Source organism: Urocitellus parryii, chromosome 1 (assembly GCF_045843805.1).
Source record: "Urocitellus parryii isolate mUroPar1 chromosome 1, mUroPar1.hap1, whole genome shotgun sequence".
Taxonomy (NCBI): domain Eukaryota; kingdom Metazoa; phylum Chordata; class Mammalia; order Rodentia; family Sciuridae; genus Urocitellus; species Urocitellus parryii.
In genome coordinates this window covers 167,631,493-167,652,739 of record NC_135531.1, presented here as the reverse complement: position 1 = coordinate 167,652,739, position 21,247 = coordinate 167,631,493, and the positions used below count along the sequence as shown (strand labels likewise).

Genomic DNA, 21,247 nt, shown 5'->3' with positions numbered 1-21,247 from the left:
GTGCCTCAATCTGACACAGGGAATCTATTAAAAACTTATCAGAAACACAATACTTAATGACAATAGACTGAATACTTAACCAAATCCTCAGAAACAAATGGGGTTTTGTACATATCATTTCTTTCTGTTTGCTACTAAAGAGTCTGTCGATGTACTCAGTTAAGGGGGGAAAAACACTAAAAATCATACTAATGAAAAATTAAAAAATAAATTAACTTTATTTGCAGAAAACATGAACATTTATAGTAAAAATCACTGAATCTTTTAAAAATGTCTGGAAGTAATAGTAAAATTGCAGGATTGAAGATCAACCTACAAATAAAAATCAATTGTATATATGGTAGAAGTGAATGCTCATAAATAGAGATTAAAAAAAAAGATACCATTTTGTTGTGGGTCTATAGCTCGGAAAACACTCTCAACTGAATTTTTTCCAAATTGGAGAGTCTTTATTTAGCTAGCTGGCGACTGCTCCCTGGTGGACCCAAACTGTTTCTGCCAGGAACAGTACAGGGTGCAAGTTCTATGGGGTTTATAAGGAGAAAAACAACATCCTGGAAAATGTAGATGCAAGCAAGCAAGGAGGACACAGAAGCTAAAGTTAACAATCAGCCACCCAATGCATATAATCACATCCTTGTTCCAAACACATGCAGTACAAAAATAAACAACTTTTATAAGAAATAAGTTATATAACTAGGGTTACATTTTGGAACTTCCAAATGGAGTCACTTAGGCAAGGTTTTGTTTTGTTTTGTTTTTAAGTTGTCAATAGACTTTATTTATATGGGGTGCTGAGAATTGAACCCAGTGTCTTACAAATGCTAGGTAAGCGCTGTACCACTTAGCCACAACTCCAGCCAAAGGCTAAATTCTTTTAAGTACAGTCAGGATAACTTAACATTATTTATCCTATTATCTAATCTTATCTTATCTATTAATATCCTCCATTTTATAGGGTGCTTATTGGGCTGATCCATAATCTAAGTTGGGCTATAACAATTAAAGAAAGCATCAAAAATGTAATGTGTGTAGGAATAAATTTTACAAACCTCAATCAAGGAAGCAGGGCTAGTGGGACTCAGTGCGCAGTTGCGGGTGCGCCTACTGATGAGGTCTCCTTGGAGCTTTTGTTAGAGGTGCCTGGGCTGCAGGGAGTATCTGGGAAGAATGGAAGAACTTGACCAAGTCCCAGAGCTGGACGTGGCTGCTGGTCCTCTGCTTCCTGTTTGGATGCAATGTCCTTCTGATCCTCCTTCTGACCTTGTCCTCCTTCATGTCCAGAGTGCTGCAGAATGATGCAGAGCCAAAGCCGCAGATGAGGGCAGAGATCCAGGATATGAAGCAATTGTTCTCCATGGTCAACAAGATGGATGAGTTTGCCAGATATGCCAGGCTGGAATGGAAGATCAACAAGATGGTGGACCAGCTCAAGACTTATGTGAAAGCACGGACTGCTCAACTAGCCAAGATAAAAATATTTTTTTAAAAAAAATTTTTTTTAATGATTTTTTTTTAAAGAGAGAGACAGAGAGAGAATTTTAATATTTATTTTTTAGTTTTCGGCGGGCACAACATCTTTGTTTGTATGTGGTGCTGAGGATTGAACCTGGGCCGCACGCATGCCAGGCGAGCGCGCTACCGCTTGAGCCACATCCCCATCCCGATAAAATGATTTTTAAGTGTTGCTTTCTGTACATTGCAAGCTACCTTGATGATGTCACTCATTTGGAAGTATTATTCTGCCCCTGTGACTGTTGTGCTGAGGAAATGGATAACACCACTAGACCTCCTGGTAGCCTTCCCTGCTAGAACAGCAGGTGCTGTTGGAATTATTAGTTGGATTTTAGTCTGTAACAAGTTGTGGTGACCCCTTGTACTTTACCCTTTCAGTCGAAAAGAAAGATGAATACCACTGTGGGATTTTGTTGTTGTTGTTAAACTGGGGGTTGAACTCAAAGGTTCTTTACCACCTAACCCCAGCCACAGTCCTTTTTATTTTTAATTTTGAGACAGGTTCTTGGTAAGTTGCCCAGCCTGACCTCAAGCTTACCATCTTCATACCTCTTCCTCTTGAGTTTTTGAGTTACACTTGTGCCCCACCGCACCTATCCCAGCTATTATGACTTCTAAAATGATTCTCTTATTAGGTTAAAAGTCTGATTGCTGCTTAAAAAGACAAAACAAAAAACCCAAAGTACATAGGGTAGTTTTGTATTGAATATGTTCTTGGGCTTTATGTGAGATTCTTATAAGAATCCCAGTATTCTACAGTATTCTACAGTAACACCAGATTTGAAACAGGATGGGGGCCTACATGCCTTACTCCTGATTTGCTCTATTGGCACATTGGGGTCCTGTTGCCAACTGGAAAGTCAAAATTTTCTAAAAACTTGAATACTTTAAAAAACATTTTAATTTATATATTTTTTAGTTGTAGATGGTGCTGAGGATAGAACCCAGTGCCTCACTCATGCTAGGCAAGTGCTCTACCACTGAGATACAACTGCAGCCCAAACTTAAGTACTTTTATATCTATTTTAGAAAGTTTTATTACAACTACTAGAACTTGAACATTTGGTTTATTGTCTCATGTAGTAAAATTGAAAGAATAACACTAATTGACATTATGTGTTCTTTGTGTCTAAAGTCATTAGTTGGATGAACATTTCTATAGTGTATATCATCTACTTATTTGCAACTGTTAGTTTTTCATTACAGTGTTTTATAAATGTACTGAAGAGACCATAATGCATTGTTTTGTGATTGACCATATGACACAGAATGAGAATTCAGTAATGAACTTTCCTTTGGTTGGAAGAATGATTGATATTAGTGTAGAAACAGAAGATCTGTCCTTGAACCATAAATGCTCTTCAGCAGGGAGTAAATGCTCATATAATTAAATACCTATAACTATAAGCTACCATAACTTCTATATTATGATATGTAAGTAAGTCATTTTATGTTGCCTTTATAAGGTATATGGGTAAGGTTACTTTTATAGTTTTCTATTTTTTGATTCTTACTCTTTGTTATTCAGAAAGTTTTTCCTTGGAACCTATTTTCGCATTTAGCACTGTTTTGGATGCTGAAAAATATATAATAGCATTTTTATTTGGTATTTAATATATTTACTTTTAATATTGGACAGGTTGTCTATCCCGTTCTGTTTTAGAACATGAATATATCTGTAGGGATATCAAATTTGGGTTAAAATAAATAAAGGACCCAAACAAAAAGCACTTAAGTTAGAAAACCACAAGCCATTATATAAAGAGCATAAATCATGCTGTCTTTTGTTAAGTGGGTCCACATTTAGAAGGTCAGGGGCTCACCCTGATTATGAATAGGTTGAGTTCTTTTGTAAGTCTTGAGTGTCATAATCAATCAATCAATCAATCTATCTATCTATCTATGTTTAGTACAGTAATATAAATATGCAGAAAAAATTACACATACATGTGTACATATGTAATAGGGCTTCCAAAAGACAGAGCATCATTAAATGATTATAGATATTTGTAGATTTTAAAGCTGAAACAATCAGTTCACACTGGCTATTATTTTTTTTCAACATTTTTAAAATTTGTGCATTATAATTGTACATAAGAAGGATTTGTGTTACATATTTATACATGCACAAAATTTAAAAATATAATTTGGCCAATATTGCTTCCCAGCACTTCTTCCCTCCCTGCCTACCTCTCAACCCTTGGTCTTTTTCTTTAATTACCTCCCTTTCATCTTCCTGATATCATCCCCCACACCTTTCTATTTCTTTTTCCATTCTAGCTTGCACATATGAGAGAATGCATATGATCTTTGATCTTCTAAGTTTGACTTATTTTGTTTAGTATTATGGTCTCCACCCATTTTCCTGCAGATGACATAATTTCATTTATTTTATGGCTGAGTAAAGGTTCATATTATCTCACTTGTTTTTGAATTCCTAGCATTAGGCACACAGGGAAGCTAGTGTTAGTCCATCATATTGATGATAGTAATAGCACAGCCCTCCTTTCTCATTTGCCTCCAATTTTGGTGTTCCTCATGTGTGCCTGCCATGATCCTTTGGGTGATCTTTCATCCTTGTGGTGGAATAGTATAACTTGCAGTAAGGATGAAGGATACTAAGCCAGAGAAGGAAACAGATGGCTGTGGAGGGAACTCCATTAGTTTGACTCCATGTCCATCATCTTTTTTCCTTGAGAAGCGTGGGTGCCAATTTTAAGCCAGAAAATGACGGCAGCATGAGGATTGCCTTCATCTTATAAAATTTTATTCTTCTTGTATGTATCACAGTATTTTTCACATGTGAACTATAATTCTGTATGTAGTATAATTTTGATAATTATTTGACTTTCTCATTTTTTTCTGGTTGGGGATATGTTAGTATTGTAATAAGGTTTTTCATTAATGAAATAGGTGGATTAGATCAGGTGATTTCTAATTCTGATTTCATCTTTGATACACCTTTTAATCTTTTACAGTTATTTGATGTGTGTTTCTTTTTTCCTGAGCACCTAAAAACATTTTTTATTCATTCTATTTAGTTGTACATGGCAGTGGAATGCTCTTTGACACATCATACATAAATGGAGCATAACTTCTCAATCTTCTGGTTGTACATGACGTAGACTCACTGATCATGTAGTCATATATGCACATAGGGTAATTATGTCAGATCCATTCTGCTATTCTTCCTACCTCCATTCCTTTCCCCCTTCCTTCACTCCCCTCTGCCTTATCCACAGTACCTCTGTTTGTCCCTAGGAACCCCAACCCTTATTGTCAATTAGCATCTGAAGTTCAGTGAAAACATTCAGCCTTTGGTTCTTTGGGATTAGTTAATTTTGTTAAGCATGATATTCTCCAGCTCTATTCATTTATCACCAAATTCCATAATTTCATTCTTATTTAAGGCTGAGTAATATATGGTTGTGTATATATACCACATTTTCTTTATTCATTCATCAGTTGAAAGGCACTTAGACAGGTTTTATAGTTTAGCTATAACATTGATGTGGCTGCATCACTGTAGTATTCTGACTTTAAATCCTTTGGGTATGAACTGAGAAGTGGGATAACTGGGTCAATTCCAAGTTTTCTGAGGAATCTCCATGCTGCTTTCCATAATGATAAATTGAAAATTTGCCTTCCCACCAGCAAGGTATGAATGAACCTTTTTCCTACATACCCCCAACATTTATTGTTGCTTGAATTCCTGATAATTGCCATTCTGACTGAAGTGAGATGAAATCTCAGTGTAGATTTGACTTGCATTTTTTTAATTACTAAAGATGAACATTTTTGAATATGTTTGTTGATGGTATTTTTTCTGCTGTGCAGTGTCTGTTCAGATCCTTAGTCCATTTATTGATTGGGTGGTTGTTATTGTTGTTGTTATTATTAATATTATTATTAGTAGTAGTGTAAAGTTTTTGAGTTCTTCATATATCTTGGAGATTAATGCTGAAACTGAGGTGCAGGTGGTAAAGATTTTCTCCTGTTCAGTAGGCTTTCTCTTCATATTATTGTTTCTTGAGCTGAGAAGAATTTTAAAGGCTGCTTCTTTGATTCCATCCCATTTATTGATTCTTGATTTTACTTCTTGTGCTGTACTGGTGTTGTTAATAAAGTAAGTTCCTAAGCTTACATTTCTACTTTTTCTTCAGTTAGTTGCAGGGTCTCTATGTTCTAATGCCTAAGTCCTTGATCCACTTTGAGTTGTGTGCAGGGTGAGAAGTAGGGATTTAATTTCATTTTGCTACATGTGTATTTCAAGTTTTCCCAGCACCATTTGTTGAAAATGCTATCTTTTCTTCAGTGTTTGTTTTTGGTGCTGTTTTATAATATTAGATAACTGTACTTATGTGGGTTTTTCTCTGTGTCTTCTCTTCTTTACCATGGTTCTGGTACTGATTGTAATGCCTCCTGCATCACTTTTCTTGCTAATGACTGCTTTGCCTATTCTGATTCTCTAATATTTCCAAATGAGTTTTATGGGTGATTTTTCTATTTCTACAAAGGAACTCATTGGTATTTTTATAGGAATTGCATTGAATCTGCAAAGCACTTTGGGTAGTATGGTTAATTTGACAATATTAATTCTGCCTAAGATAGGCAGAATTAGGGCCTGGGAGATCTGTCCATCTTCAAAGGTCTTTAATTTCTTTCTTCAGTATTCTGTAGTTTTCATTGTAGAACTATTTCATACCTTTTCTTATATATATTCCAAAGTATTGTATTGTTTTCTGAGGCTATTTTGAATGGGATAATTTTCTAATTTCTTTTTCAGTTCATTTGCCATTGATATATAGGTACATAAATTATTTATGGGTGTTAGTAACCCAATGGATTTTGACGTATTGTATCCCTGTTCCCATTTATTTCTGAAATTTTTTCTCCCCTGATTGTATCCGTTATCCAATCCTAATCCAGATTTGTATATTTTAACCTCCAGGCATTAAAAGGTTTGTTTCTTGTCATTAACTTCTTCTTTCTTTCATTTATGATCTTATAGGGTGCAAGAAGTTACCTCTATTTCTTGTATTTACCTTGTACTCAAAAATATGATGTTTTTTGGTTCAAGGAATTGAACTCAGAGGCACTTGACAATTGAGCCACATCCCCAGCCTTATTTAGATACAGGATCTCACTGAATTGCTTAGCATCTTTTGTTTGCTGAGGCTGGCTTTGAACTTGCAATCCTTCTGTCTTAGATTCCTGAGCTGCTGGGATCACAGGTGTGTTCCACCATGCCTGACAATATGAATTATTTCAAAGAATGGTCATTGTTTCATGGAGAAGCAAATGAATTTATTGTTGCTGGATTAAATTGTCCATAGATGTCTGTTCAGTGTATCTGATGAATGTTTTCCATTTAGTTCTGAAGAATCTAGGCTGGCAAGTTTTTCTTTTTGGGTGGGCATGGTACAGAAAGGTTTCCCCAAACCTCAGCAGTGCAAAGAGTATGCAGTGTGGTCCTCACAAGGCCTTTCATCTGCCACAAAAACTCTGTGTTCCATATATGGCTCCCTCCAATTTTCACCTCAACCCCCCCCCCAACACTAGACAATTTTATAGGAATCTTGTTTTGTTTAAAAGCATTGACCCAGGTGTTGGGTATATGGCTTAGTGGTAGAGTGCTTTAGCATGTATGAGAACCTGAGTATGGTGCTTATCTCTTTAAAAAAATGACTTGCCAAAATTATTTTTGCCAATGAAAAAGCTTATCAAGAGAGATTGAGGGATACTGGCTGATGTGGGCCATATGTGGAGGTCCTGACCTGAAAGCCTAGAGAAGCAGAGAGTCCATGAGTGTCTCCATGCATCTATTCACTCATTTTGCAAATTTGACTGAGTCCTGGAAGATAAAGTGCAAGTCAGTTATGTAGGTTAGAACAGTGTCCAAGATAGTATGTCTGGTCTCCTTCATTTCAGTTAATATTTAGGGGTAAAACAAATTAAGTACAATAAATACAACAAAGAAGGCTCTGTAAAGGACACAAACTAGGCATTCAGTGTTCACGGTTCCAAGTCAGGCTTGCTTCTGAGTGAGGGTTTCATTATCCTGTGATGGCAGGAAAAGTGGGAGCAAGGTGCTACCAAAGGCATTGGATTAAGTGCAGAGATATGAAATAATGCCACAGGCCCTGAGGGGAGGGAGCAAGATCAAGGGAAGGTACAAAAGGATTACGGAGATCATTGCCTGGTCATGGGGACTGTGGACCATGGTGAGTATTTTGAACTTTATTCTAAGAGGAATAGGAAGTCATCTGTGCCTGAATCAGGGTGGGTGTCATGGGTTGGCTCCTGGTATAAACTTTCTTCATTGAACTGATTTTGTTTTAACCCAACTGTTATGTTGTTCTCCCCTTTTCATTATATCAAGGTCTCTAATTTTGTTGGACCATTCATTTAATGAAGACTTTTTGTGTTCCTTGTGTTACCACGTTTCTCTGATTCTTCTTGACCCTAGTATCTTGAAACGGTGCATGCACATTTGAAGAAACCATTACTTCTCCCAGACTTAAGGACTTATTTGAGGATGGGAAAGCTTTTTCCTGCAGAGCAGTACGGGAGAACATGCTGACCTAGTATAGCACTGGTCTAGTGGCATGGAGCAACATCTTTGTTATCTGAGGTTGAAGGATGCATTGCTTCTCTTTTAGCAGGCACAACTGTTGGAAACATGAGAACCTTCATGGTCATTTGTTGAGAGCCACAGCCAAAGGGGCCCCAGCAAACTTCCAGCTGCCAGCAAACTTCCAGCTGCCGGCTGATGATTGGCTCACAGTGGCCCCAGCAACATCTAGCTGATTGGCTCCTCTGCGGTGATGTTCATTGGGCTGTTTCCCTGCCCTTCAAGCTGCCAGCTGATGATTGGCTCACAGTGGCCCCAGCAACATCTAGCTGATTGGCTCCTCTGCAGTCATGTTCATTGGGCTGTTTCCCTGCCCTTCAGACTACGGAACTGCTCATTGGGGGACTTCTTTGGCTCCGCCCACGCGACCTAGCCAATCGGCCTCAAGAGCAGGAGGATTGTGGGAGGTGGTGGTTGGTGTGTGGGAGAGGCTTCTGGAAGCCAGTGGTGGCAGTTGGGCTCTGAGGGTTTTTCCTGAGGAGCTGTTTTGTTTGGCGTTTGTAGTTTTAAAAATAAAGTTTGTTTCTTTTGACAAGTGGCTCCTGAATTGTGCCCAGTCAGACTGTGGCATTTGGTGGCTCGCACGGGGAGCGACTGAGGGTAAGTAAACTGCTCGCCCCTGAGGGCAGGGCGAGAGGATGGGTAGCCATTCTAAGTTTACTCTTTTGTTTTGCTTCATTTTTGTTTTAAGTTGCCTGTCCCTGGAGATGAGTGAGACGGAAGAAAAACCGCTCACATTTGAGGAAAAACTATTTGCGTTTGAGGAACAGATAGGGAGAAAGGTCGGATGGACATTTCAGTCCCTGGAGATGAGTGAGATGGAAGAAAAACCGCTCACAACTGAGGAAAAACTATTTGCGTCTGAGGAACAGATAGGGAGAAAGGACGGATGCACATGTCAGGAGGATAGAAAGGCTATAATGAAATTTTGTTGTTCCATTTTTATTGGATTCTGTCTCGGTTTGGTTTGGTGTTATCTTGCTGGGTTGTATTATAGTAGAAATACGGGATCAGCAATTAGTAAAAAACAAACCAAAAGAGTGTTAAGTAAATTGTTAGACGAAGGAGGCATCTCAGTAAAATCAAGAATACTCAGGGCATACGTTGATACAATACAAAAATATAGCCCATGGCTTTTTAAGGAGGAGTTGTTAGATATATCACAATGGAACCATCATGGTGAAGATTTAAAAAGAATAGAAAAGTACAACCCAGGGACTCTGCCAGTTGGCACATTGACATTGTGGGCGAACGTATCTGGTTTGCTTAGTCCAAAGCCTTCAGATCAGACAAAGGTAGAGGAAGGAGAAGACATATTGATTCAAGTAAAAGAGGTCTCTCAAGTTAGTCAGAATGAGGAAAAGATTCAAGTACAAGAGAAGGTCTTTCAAGCTAGTGAGACAGAGGAAGGAAGTTTAGAGCAGAAAAAGCCATCAGGGGAAAAGTTACAACAGGAGACTGCTAATAACACCTTTCTATCAGAGAGAGAAAGTCTCCAACCAACAGCACCACCTCTACAGGAGACTGCTACTAACAGCATTCTATCACCAGAGGGCATAAGGGTCCAATCAACAGCACCACCTCCATATGCTAAGAGACTCCCAACCCCCGCAGTTGATAGTTGGGATCCTGAGACAGGATCTCAAGTCGGATGGACATTTCAGTCCCTGGAGATGAGTGAGATGGAAGAAAAACCGCTCACAACTGAGGAAAAACTATTTGCGTCTGAGGAACAGATAGGGAGAAAGGACGGATGCACATGTCAGGAGGATAGAAAGGCTATAATGAAATTTTGTTGTTCCATTTTTATTGGATTCTGTCTCGGTTTGGTTTGGTGTTATCTTGCTGGGTTGTATTATAGTAGAAATACGGGATCAGCAATTAGTAAAAAACAAACCAAAAGAGTGTTAAGTAAATTGTTAGACGAAGGAGGCATCTCAGTAAAATCAAGAATACTCAGGGCATACGTTGATACAATACAAAAATATAGCCCATGGCTTTTTAAGGAGGAGTTGTTAGATATATCACAATGGAACCATCATGGTGAAGATTTAAAAAGAATAGAAAAGTACAACCCAGGGACTCTGCCAGTTGGCACATTGACATTGTGGGCGAACGTATCTGGTTTGCTTAGTCCAAAGCCTTCAGATCAGACAAAGGTAGAGGAAGGAGAAGACATATTGATTCAAGTAAAAGAGGTCTCTCAAGTTAGTCAGAATGAGGAAAAGATTCAAGTACAAGAGAAGGTCTTTCAAGCTAGTGAGACAGAGGAAGGAAGTTTAGAGCAGAAAAAGCCATCAGGGGAAAAGTTACAACAGGAGACTGCTAATAACACCTTTCTATCAGAGAGAGAAAGTCTCCAACCAACAGCACCACCTCTACAGGAGACTGCTACTAACAGCATTCTATCACCAGAGGGCATAAGGGTCCAATCAACAGCACCACCTCCATATGCTAAGAGACTCCCAACCCCCGCAGTTGATAGTTGGGATCCTGAGACAGGATCTCAAGTATGCTCTGTATTTGAGGTAGGAGGGCAGCGAATTCACCAGGGTTTATTTTACAAAACAGTGAAGGAGCTAAAAGAGGCTGTAACAACCTATGGTCCTCAAGCACCCTTCACTGTAAGCTTGATCGAATCCATTACCAACTTAAATATGACGCCAGCAGATTGGGCTAATATGTGTAAAGCTGTGCTAACTGGAGGACAATACCTGTTATGGAAGGTTGCTAATGAGGAATTTTGCAAGGAGACGGCTATGGGAAATGCAGCAGCTGGTTATCCTCAGAGAAATCTAGATATGTTGTTAGGAAAGGGACCTTATGAGGATCGGCAGCAACAACTTGCATATGATCCTGGTGTATACGCACAAATTGCTATAGATGCACTTAAGGCATGGAAGACTTTACAAGGACATGGAGGTTTACAAGGTCAATTATCTAAGATAATACAAGGAGCTAATGAACCTTATGCTGAATTTGTAGATAGGCTTATTCAAACAGCTACCAGAGTTTTTGGGAATACAGAACAAGCAATGCCATTAATAAAACAACTGGCTTATGACCAAGCGAATCGTTGGTGCAGAGATATCATTAGACCATGGAAACAGGAAGATTTAAACAAATATATTAAATTGTGTAGAGACATTAATGAACAAGAGCAAGTCATGGCAGCTGCAGTAAAACAGGCTTTAGATGCCAGAGACATTAATGAACAAGGGCAAATTGTTGCAGCTGCAGTAAAACAGGCTTTAGATGCCAGAGACATTAATGAACAAGGGCAAATTGTGGCAGCTGCAGTAAAACAGGCTTTAGATGCCGGGCTAAGAACATGCTACAATTGTCAACAAGCAGGACATTTTAAAAGGAATTGCCCCATAGGAGGAGGGTTTAACAATACTAGGTATCAAAGGAATAGAATACCGGGTATTTGTCCACGATGCCGTAGAGGGAGACATTGGGCTAATGAATGCCGTTCTCAAACCACCATAGAGGGTACTCCATTATCAAAAAACGAACAAGGACAAGGTTTTTATCCACAATATCGTGGACAAAGGCATCGGGCTCCGTTGCCAAAAAACGGACAGGGGGCCCCAATGCTCCGGGGCCCCAAACCACAAATATACGGAGCTCTGGAGGAACCCAGCAACCCCAGCAACCCCATCAGGGTAGTGCCCAGGGCATCAGATCCCTCATCAGACAAACCAGAGGGAGCGCAGGGTTGGACATCTGCGCCTCTGCCAGAGCAGTACTAACTCCAGAGATGGGAGTTCAAATCATTCCCACAGGGGTGAAAGGACCTCTTCCCAAAGGAACAGTAGGCTTATTATTGGGACGCAGCTCTTCTACTCTAAAAGGACTTTTGATAAGTCCTGGGGTAATTGATCCCGATTATGAAGGTGAAATAAAAATTATAGCCAGTTCTCCAAAGGGTATATCAGTAATTTCACCAGGAGATAGAATAGCACAATTACTAATAATACCAAGCCTACATGATAAATTTTCCAATCATACTGTAGAAAGAGGTTCCAAGGGATTAGGCTCCACAGGTGTAGATTGGGCTATGCTTTCTTTAAATTTAGATTCTCGCCCCATGCTAAAACTAAATATTCAAGGACATGAATTTAATGGGCTACTGGATACAGGTGCAGACCTTAGCATTATCTCTCGTCAAGAATGGCCAAAACATTGGCCATTACAACAAGCCACTCAAACGCTTCGAGGCCTAGGAGTGGCGAATAATCCCGATAAAAGTGCAATGGTATTAGATTGGAAGGATCCTGAAGGATGTGAAGGAACTATACAGCCATATGTATTGGATCATCTTCCTATAAATTTATGGGGACGAGATGTCTTAGATCAATTAGGTTTAACATTAACAAATAATATCAATCAAAATGCACCCACTATTATGGCTAGACAAGGTTTTAGGAAAGGAAAAAGATTAGAAAAACAAGAACAAGGTATAGCAGCACCAATACAAATAAATCAAGGAACAGACAGACATGGGTTGGATTTTCACAAAGGGCCACTGAGACAATAAAAATTACCTGGAAATCAGAAAGACCAGTATGGGTCCCTCAGTGGCCCTTGACTAAAGAAAAGATACAAGTAGCCCATGATCTGGTCAAACAACAATTAGTGGAAGGACATATACAACCTTCTGTATCTCCCCATAATACTCCCATTTTTGTCATCAAAAAGAAATCTGGTAAATGGAGATTATTGCAAGATTTAAGAGCCATTAATAATGAAATGGTCATTATGGGACCTGCTCAATCGGGGATTCCTCAGTTGTCTGCTTTGCCAAAAACTTGGTATGTTTTAGTTATAGATATTAAAGATTGTTTTTTTTTCAATTCCAATTCATCCTGAGGATAGTCCACGTTTTGCATTTACTATCCCTGCACTGAATCATGAAGGTCCTGATCAGAGATATGAATGGAAAGTACTCCCTCAAGGGATGGCTAACAGCCCAACTATGTGTCAAATTTATGTTAACAAAGTAATCCAGCCACTTAGAAATCAAAATCCTGAGCTACAAATATTTCACTATATGGATGACATATTATTAGCACACAAAGCTAAAAACACATTGCTAGAATGTTATGCCACACTTACAAACTTATTAAAAAATTATAATCTAGAGATAGCAATAGATAAAGTACAATTAAATTTTCCAATTAATTATTTGGGAGTTCTATTATCCTCAACCATGGTCCGTCCACCAAAAATTCAAATACGAGTAGATCAACTCAAATCACTTAATGACTTTCAAAAGTTATTAGGAGACATAAATTGGATAAGGCCTTATCTAGGTATTCCAACAGGAGAATTGGGACCTTTATTTGATATCCTAAAAGGTCCATCAGATCCAAATTCACCCCGAATGTTAACGCCTGAAGCAAGAAAGGCATTAAAAATCATTGAAACATATATGGAAAATATGCATTTGGATAGAATTGATATAAGTTTGCCTTTATTATTTATTGTACTATCAACAAAAAATATTCCTACAGGAGTATTTTGGCAAGAAGGTCCATTATTATGGATACATTTATCTTATTCTCCTAACAATATTCTTACTAGGTATCCTGAGGCTGTAGGACAATTAATACTCAAAGGAATAAAAACAGCAAAGGCAGTGTTTGGAATTTCTCCTAATAAAATTATTACTCCATATACTATGAATCAAATTGATGAATTAGCTAATGAGTTAAATACTTGGGCAATAATCATGTGCAAATCTAATGTTTCATTTGATAACCACTTACCATCTAATCCTTTATTGTCTTTTTGGTCATTGCATCCTGTAATTTTTCCAAAAATGACAAGAAAAACACCTATCATGAATGCTCCAAATATATTCACTGATGGATCAAATAATGGTACAGCAGCAATAGTTACCCCTGATCGAACTTTTACATTTTTAGTACCCAAACAATCAGCTCAAAAGGTAGAGCTTAATGCAGTATTACAAACTTTTGTGATGTTTAAAGATTCTGTATTTAATTTATTTTCTGATAGTCAGTATATAGTTAATGCTATAGTATCCCTTGAAGATGCTGGTAGGATTTCCCCTTCTTCTACTGTTTTCTCTTTGTTTTCCACTATACAAAGTTTAATCTGGGACAGAAAAGATCCATTCTTTATAGGACATATCAGGGCACATACAGGATTGCCTGGAGCCCTTAGTTTGGGCAATGATTTAGCAGATAAAACTACACATGACATTCATATTTTCTCTATACTAGAAGAAGCTATAAATTTTCATAAAAGGTTCCATGTCAATGCTAATACTTTACAAAAGCGTTTTAAAATAACTAAGGAACAAGCTAGACAAATAATAAAACAATGTCAAAATTGTGTGACCTTTTTACCACAAGTTAATCTTGGAGTCAATCCTAGAGGATTGATACCTAACCATATTTGGCAGATGGACGTCACACACTTGCCAGAATTTGGAAAATTAAAATATTTGCATGTTACAGTTGATACTTCTTCTGGATTTTTGATGGGCTCCCTTCATGCCGGAGAAAAAACTAAAGATGTTATAGCTCATTGCTTACAAAATTTTGCCACTGTGGGCATTCCAAAACAGTTAAAAACAGATAATGCCCCTGGTTATACGTCTACTTCTTTTAAACAATTTTGCTCATCATTTGGCATTACTCATATAACAGGAATCCCATACAATCCACAGGGACAAGGCATAGTTGAAAGAGCTCATCAAACTATTAAAATGTACTTATTAAAGCAAAAAGACGGAATTGGGAAGGGGTATATATTCCCCAAAGATAAACTTAAAATAACCCTTTTTACTCTAAACTTTTTAAATTTAGATTCATCAGGACTTAGTGCTGCAGAAAGGCATATGTGTCCAAAAAATGTACATAAGCCCAAGGTACTTTGGAAAGATATTCTAACAGGACAATGGAAAGGTCCTGACCCAGTAATTGTCTGGAGTCGGGGGTCTGTTTGTGTGTTTCCACAGGAAGAACAGCAGCCGATTTGGATTCCGGAGAGATTAACTAAAGTCCTGACCCAGTGATTGTCTGGAGTCGGGGGCCTGTTTTTGTGTTTCCACAGGGAGAACAGCAGCCGATTTGGATTCCAGAGAGATTAACTAAAGCAATTTCTACAGACCAAAAAGAAGATGATTTGGCTCAAATCCATAACAGCTGATATCCAAAACTCCAATTTGGCTATCCTTACATCTGCGACAGAACCAGGATGCTTTTTTCAATATCTATTTTATTATTGCCCTTTCCCATATCATGAAGTTCTATTTTGTTTTTTGAGCTCATACAGACCTAGGTTAATGTTTTGCTGATCAGTTCTATATATTTTTTTTTTACTATAGAGTTGTTAAACATTGCAATGGAGATTTCACCTGTAAAAAGTTATAAGGCCTTTACCATTATGTTATGTGTTGTATGTATTATGTGTGCACACTTGTGTTTTGTGTTATGTGTTTGAATGTACATATGTCCATATATCATATATGATGAGCGCTCATAAAAAAAAAAAAAAAGGATCCAAAAATTTTTTTTTTTATTCACGTGATTTAAATGGTTTAATTTAAATTGGGTAAATAACTGTTAAGAATTGTTTTAATATGTAAACAAAAAAAGGTTAACAGATCTGTTTGTTTACTTTCACCTATCCTTTTCATTATATTTAATAATTCTTTTCAAGATAATGTAAATTGTTAAGAAGATTGTTTCCTTTTAGTGCCTTCTAGAATGATACACAATTATTAATATTAACCATTATTGACAAAATTCTTATCTTCATCCCAATGCCGGTGGAGATAATGTAAATTGTTAAGAAAATTGTTTTCTTTTAGTGCCTTCTGGAATGTTACACAATGTTTTCTTTAGCCATTATTGCCAAAATTTCTATCTTCATCCCAGTGCCAGTGAAGATAATGTAAATTGTTAAGAAAATTGTTTTCTTTTAGTGCCTTCTGGAATGTTACACAATGTTTTCTTTAGCTATTATTGCCAGACTTTCTATCTTCATCCCAGTGCCGGTGAAGACAATGTAAATTGTTAAGAAAATTGTTTTCTTTTAGTACCTTCTAGAATGTTATATAATTTTTTCTTTAGCCATTATTGCCAGAATTCCTATCTTCATCCCTGTGCCGGTGAAGACAAAGATAAAACTAATCTACAGTCTCTGCAATAGCCATCACTGAACCGCTTACAGAACTTGCCTAAACTATGTGTCACTTGTATGCATTGTGAACTCACTTGTATGCATTGTGAACTATCTGTTGGTGCAGCGACTTGTGGTAGTATTGGAGTATTGATTTGGTATATCTTCCTCCCTTCTGCTTGTAATGATCGTTCAGCTATTTGGGGGCCAACAGAGGTGAGGCAAAGAACCTCACCCCCCCCCGCTGGTACCTCTCCACAGGTGTGGCTGTATACTGGACCGGTAGTCAATGACGGGTAAGATCCAATTACAATGGTACCAACCTAAGACAGGAGGCTGACGCCCTGAGGTCAGCTCATCCGAAGACGGGTAAGGACCATATGTAGTATTGGACAACCTAAGGCAGGCACGGTCCCTAAGCCACATGCTTGTCGTTTAAACAGAGAGGGGGAGATGTTGAGAGCCACAGCCAAAGGGGCCCCAGCAAACTTCCAGCTGCCAGCAAACTTCCAGCTGCCGGCTGATGATTGGCTCACAGTGGCCCCAGCAACATCTAGCTGATTGGCTCCTCTGCGGTGATGTTCATTGGGCTGTTTCCCTGCCCTTCAAGCTGCCAGCTGATGATTGGCTCACAGTGGCCCCAGCAACATCTAGCTGATTGGCTCCTCTGCAGTCATGTTCATTGGGCTGTTTCCCTGCCCTTCAGACTACGGAACTGCTCATTGGGGGACTTCTTTGGCTCCGCCCACGCGACCTAGCCAATCGGCCTCAAGAGCAGGAGGATTGTGGGAGGTGGTGGTTGGTGTGTGGGAGAGGCTTCTGGAAGCCAGTGGTGGCAGTTGGGCTCTGAGGGTTTTTCCTGAGGAGCTGTTTTGTTTGGCGTTTGTAGTTTTAAAAATAAAGTTTGTTTCTTTTGACAAGTGGCTCCTGAATTGTGCCCAGTCAGACTGTGGCAGTCATTGGTGGCTAGAGCTATGGGAAATCTAGAGTTGCTATGAGGACTAGCTGGGTCATAGATAGTGCCTCTAGATCCATGCAGAGAAGACTAGAAAAGGTGAAAGACATATGGGCCAGGCAGTGTGCACACTTTGGTGCAGTGTCAGCTGCAGGCATGTGCAATGTAGACAGGCTACCTGTGGGCAGAGAAGTAGTTAGGAAAAGCTAGGACCAAGGACAGAAGCCAGGGCTGGCAAAGAGTTCCTTCGAGGTGGACCTAGTTTGTTAAAGCACAGGACTGTAAGATCAAATCTGATTATAGACACCTAGGGCTTCAGGGAAGGACCAGAAGTAGAGCTTTGCCTGGTTTCTGTGTATCTACACCCCTTTCTGGGGTGTTCAGAGGTGCTGAACTCAGTGTCCCACTGAGTAGGTCTCCCACAGCCAGACCTAGGCAGGGCCTCCTCAGGGGGCAGAAGGACCTTATGCTCCCCAGGATCAGCACTGCCCCTGGGAGCTCTTCATGGATGGCTGCCACTGTGAGTCCTGGCTTGCTCTGACCTGTGGCCTGTGGTTGTGGCTTCCTCTATCTCTGGCTGCTGTGGACACATGGCCTTTCTTTGGCTTTGGACCTTGTTCTTCACAATCTTCAAGTTCTCCTCCCTCTTCCTCACAAGCCTGGACCTTCCTCATCTTTTCAGTTCATGCCAATGGCCCCCGTTCTGAGAAGCCATCTTTGGTTACCTTAACTGAAGTGGGCTTTCCCGATGACTACCACATTTTAAAATTTCAAATTAAACTAAAGTTGTCAAATAAAAATTGAACATATCTATGTCACACATGGTGAGTTTTTAAAATATGTATACATGGTGGAATGGCTAAATCAAGCTCACCTGACCTACTTGGTGGGGTTTGGCATCAGAGCCCCTGGGTAACAACACAGTATTGTTTTCTGGAGTCGCTACCTGGACCACAGGGCTCTTGAGAGCCTATCTGAAGCTGTGTGGCCTCTGACCAACATCTCTCCAGGCCCACAGTCTCTATTTTCTGCTTGTGTACGTTTCATTTCCAGTTATTTACTTATGTAGTAAAGATCAGAAGTTTATTTCCCATGGCTCTGGACTCTAGGAGGCCCATGATATGGGGCCAGCAGGCTGCCCGCCATCGGTGTGGCCTGCTCTTTGCTGTTTCCTCCTGTGGTAGAATGAGGAAGTGGTGAGCCAGGGCCGGGCTGCTGTAGGTTCTGCAGGTGATATCACCTGTCTGTTCCACTCACTTCACCTGCTGGGGATTCATCCTTGACGATGGCAGCATGGACTCCCTTCCAAAGTCTGGATAGTATTCTCCTGGGTGCACACTTCTCAATTCATCAGGTGTCCGAGGACATTTATGGTGACCCCACAAGTTCACCCTGGGTGCCTCCCTGAATGGCAGCCTTTGAACTACTGAGTTTCCTGATGTCTCAGGCCCTAAAGAAGCATAACTACCTGGAAACTACCAGCTTTCTACAACCTGGTCTGGAAGGTGGAGATCGTCTTCCACTGCATTCTGTCACGCATGTCATGAAGACCAGTGCTGGTTCATTGGGTGGAAAATTAGTCTCTACCTTCTAGAGTTTGAGACAAGTTTTTTTTTAAATTTTTTTTTATTATTTTGTTACTAGGTATTCAACCCAGGGTGCTTAAACATTGAGACATATCCCCAAGCCCTTTTTCTTTTCTTTTTCTTTCTTTCTTTCTTTCTTTCTTTCTTTCTTTCTTTTTTTTTTTTGCAGAGCATGTGTATTTTATTAGAGACAGGTTCTCACTGAGTTTCTGAGGGCCTTGCTAAGTTGATTGAACGCAGAGGTGCTTAACCACTGAGCAACACCCCCAGCAACCCTCTATGTTTTATTTTGAGACAGACTTCACTAAGTGTCTCAGGACCTCACTAAGTAGCTGAGGGTGATTTTGAACTCACGATCTTCCTGCTTCAGCCTGGTATTATAGGCATGATCCACTGTGCCAGGCTTAGAGCACTTTTTGAACTAGCACATCTGTTTTGAGAAGTGCAGTTCTTAGTACTCTCAGATGTTTCCCAGAACAAGATCACCTCCTCAGAGTGCTGCATTACAGGCTGCCTCCTGTCAAATTGTGACTTGCACCCATGCATTTACTAAAATGCTCCTCTATGCCAGTCTGGATCCTCCAAAAGGTAATTATAAGGGGCTCTGAGGTATTTATTATCCAGTGACTCTGTGGCAGTCCATTGGAAAAAATTCTTTGTGGTCCTGATACCTGCAATAGTTATTCATCTTTTCCTCGTATTTTAACATCAAATCCTACAGCCTTGTGGACTTATATTTTATTTTTGCCTTTAGTGTCAGAAAGCTCATCACGATTTTTCCTTCTTTCTTAAGTTTTAGACGTTCATTGTTATTTTCTGGGTTTGGCTATGTTAACATTTGACAAAAACAAGACAGGAGGAAAAAAAAAACAAATTAAGTGTAAATGAATCTATAACATGAAGAAAGAAACTGCCAACTTGGAATTCTGTCCTGGAGCCTCCCTTCTCTGCAGGAGGGATCAGGCAGACATCCAGTTTCTGCCTGCTCTTGCTAGCTGCTGGCACATCTTGACAGGGCAGCCCTCCTGCGGGGTTAGGAGGGCCCAGCCAGGTGGTGAGCATAGGTGCACTGGGCTGCTCGCCTGGACCCCAGGCCTTCTATGAAAGCTAGCTATACTTCTACCTTGAACTTATTATTTATTTATTTATTTTTAAAAGAATAGCCCTCCGTTTAGTTAAGATTTCGTTTTTACTTCCACATAGTTTCACAAGCTTTCGGGATATACTTTTGCAGACATTTTACCACACTTAAAACTTAAATTTTTGAGCCTGTGTAAATGGTGGTTTTTAACTTTAACTTTCGGTTGCACATTGCTCACGTAGAGAAAGCACTCTGGCCTCCAATCACTGATCACTGAAGCTGGCGGCTGCTTGTTTCTCTGCCTACTGTCCTCTACTAGGCACAGGCTGTCCCTTAGGTCAGGGTATTAAACACCCCACACAGATTCCAGCATCCAGGCGAGCACCCAGCAGAGGGCTCCAGAAAAGAAAGCTCTGAAAGTGTGCAGAGCGCCCAGAGCACTACACTGCAGGGCCCTGGGTGTGCATGCATGCACAGAGGGAGGGGGGGGGAGCGGAACTTCCTTGGCTACAGTGGGTTCCAGTGGCGTGATCCTTCGCTTCCTCAGGTCACGTTTCAGGAAAATACTACATTTCGTTCAGGAGTTTTTCATCTGCGTTGATCAAGGTCATTAATTTGTGGCCTTCTCACCTTGACATGTCCTCTTCAGGTTTTGGTTAGGCTCAGCATGGGTGTGTCCCCGGTACCAGTCAGCTCCTCCTCCCTGCTGTGACCCAAACACTCGGCAAGACCAGCCTGGAGGCAGAGGAGCTTGTGTGGGCTCAGGGTCTCAGAGGGCCAGTCAAGATCCGTGGCTCCTTGCTCTGAGGTGAGGGAGCATCATGGGGGAAGTTGTGGCGCAGGGAAGTTGCCCAGCCAGGGCGACCTTCAAGCAGAGAGAGGGAGGGCCAGGGAGACCCTCTGTTATGGCATGGCCACGCCCACAGCAGCGCACCACCCCATGACCACGCCCCCATCAACGCCCCCCCCGTCCACGCCCCCCGCCCCCCTTCCATGCTCCCCCCATCCTTCCAAAGCCTCAGCCCTTTCAATGGTGTTACCCACTGGTTAGGTCATTGCACCTTGAAACCTTCTTGCCCCAAGGGAGGAGCTTTTGGGAGACACAATACATCCTAACCATAACACCCTCTCTGTATATCATAGAATTCAACTGGCAATCCTGCGCTTCTCTTTGTTGCAAGGCTTTTTATTTACTGATTGAATCTCATTGCTGTTGGTCTGTTTAGGTTTTCTACGTCCTCTTGGTTCAATTTGGGTAGCTTATCTTGAAAAATTTTAAAAGTTTTATTGTTCTAACCGTCATTAGTATGTATAGC

General features: G+C 40.1%; 1 protein-coding gene and 1 long non-coding RNA gene across 3 annotated transcripts in view; both read left to right on the top strand.

Annotated features, from left to right (window-relative positions):
• LOC144254664 (uncharacterized) overlaps positions 1 to 21,247 on the top strand; it is a 91,541-nt gene that overhangs the window by 40,913 nt on the left and 29,381 nt on the right. The gene's annotated exons all lie outside the window — the stretch shown is intronic.
• On the top strand, positions 1,277 to 1,885 carry LOC144254663 (guided entry of tail-anchored proteins factor 1-like). The gene is made up of 2 exons (XM_077798089.1): positions 1,277 to 1,478; positions 1,674 to 1,885. Exons 1-2 carry the CDS (start codon positions 1,277 to 1,279, stop codon positions 1,868 to 1,870), a joined length of 399 nt encoding a protein of 132 aa, XP_077654215.1. The 3' UTR covers positions 1,871 to 1,885.

Excerpts from the sequence above, each read along its gene's own strand:
- LOC144254663 (XM_077798089.1), top strand. The coding sequence starts at position 1,277 with ATGTCCAGAGTGCTGCAGAATGATGCAGAGCCAAAGCCGCAGATGAGG. Across the intron at positions 1,479-1,673 it reads TCAACTAGCCAAGATAAAAA|GATTTTTAAGTGTTGCTTTC; the intron begins TATTTTTTTAAA and ends TCCCGATAAAAT.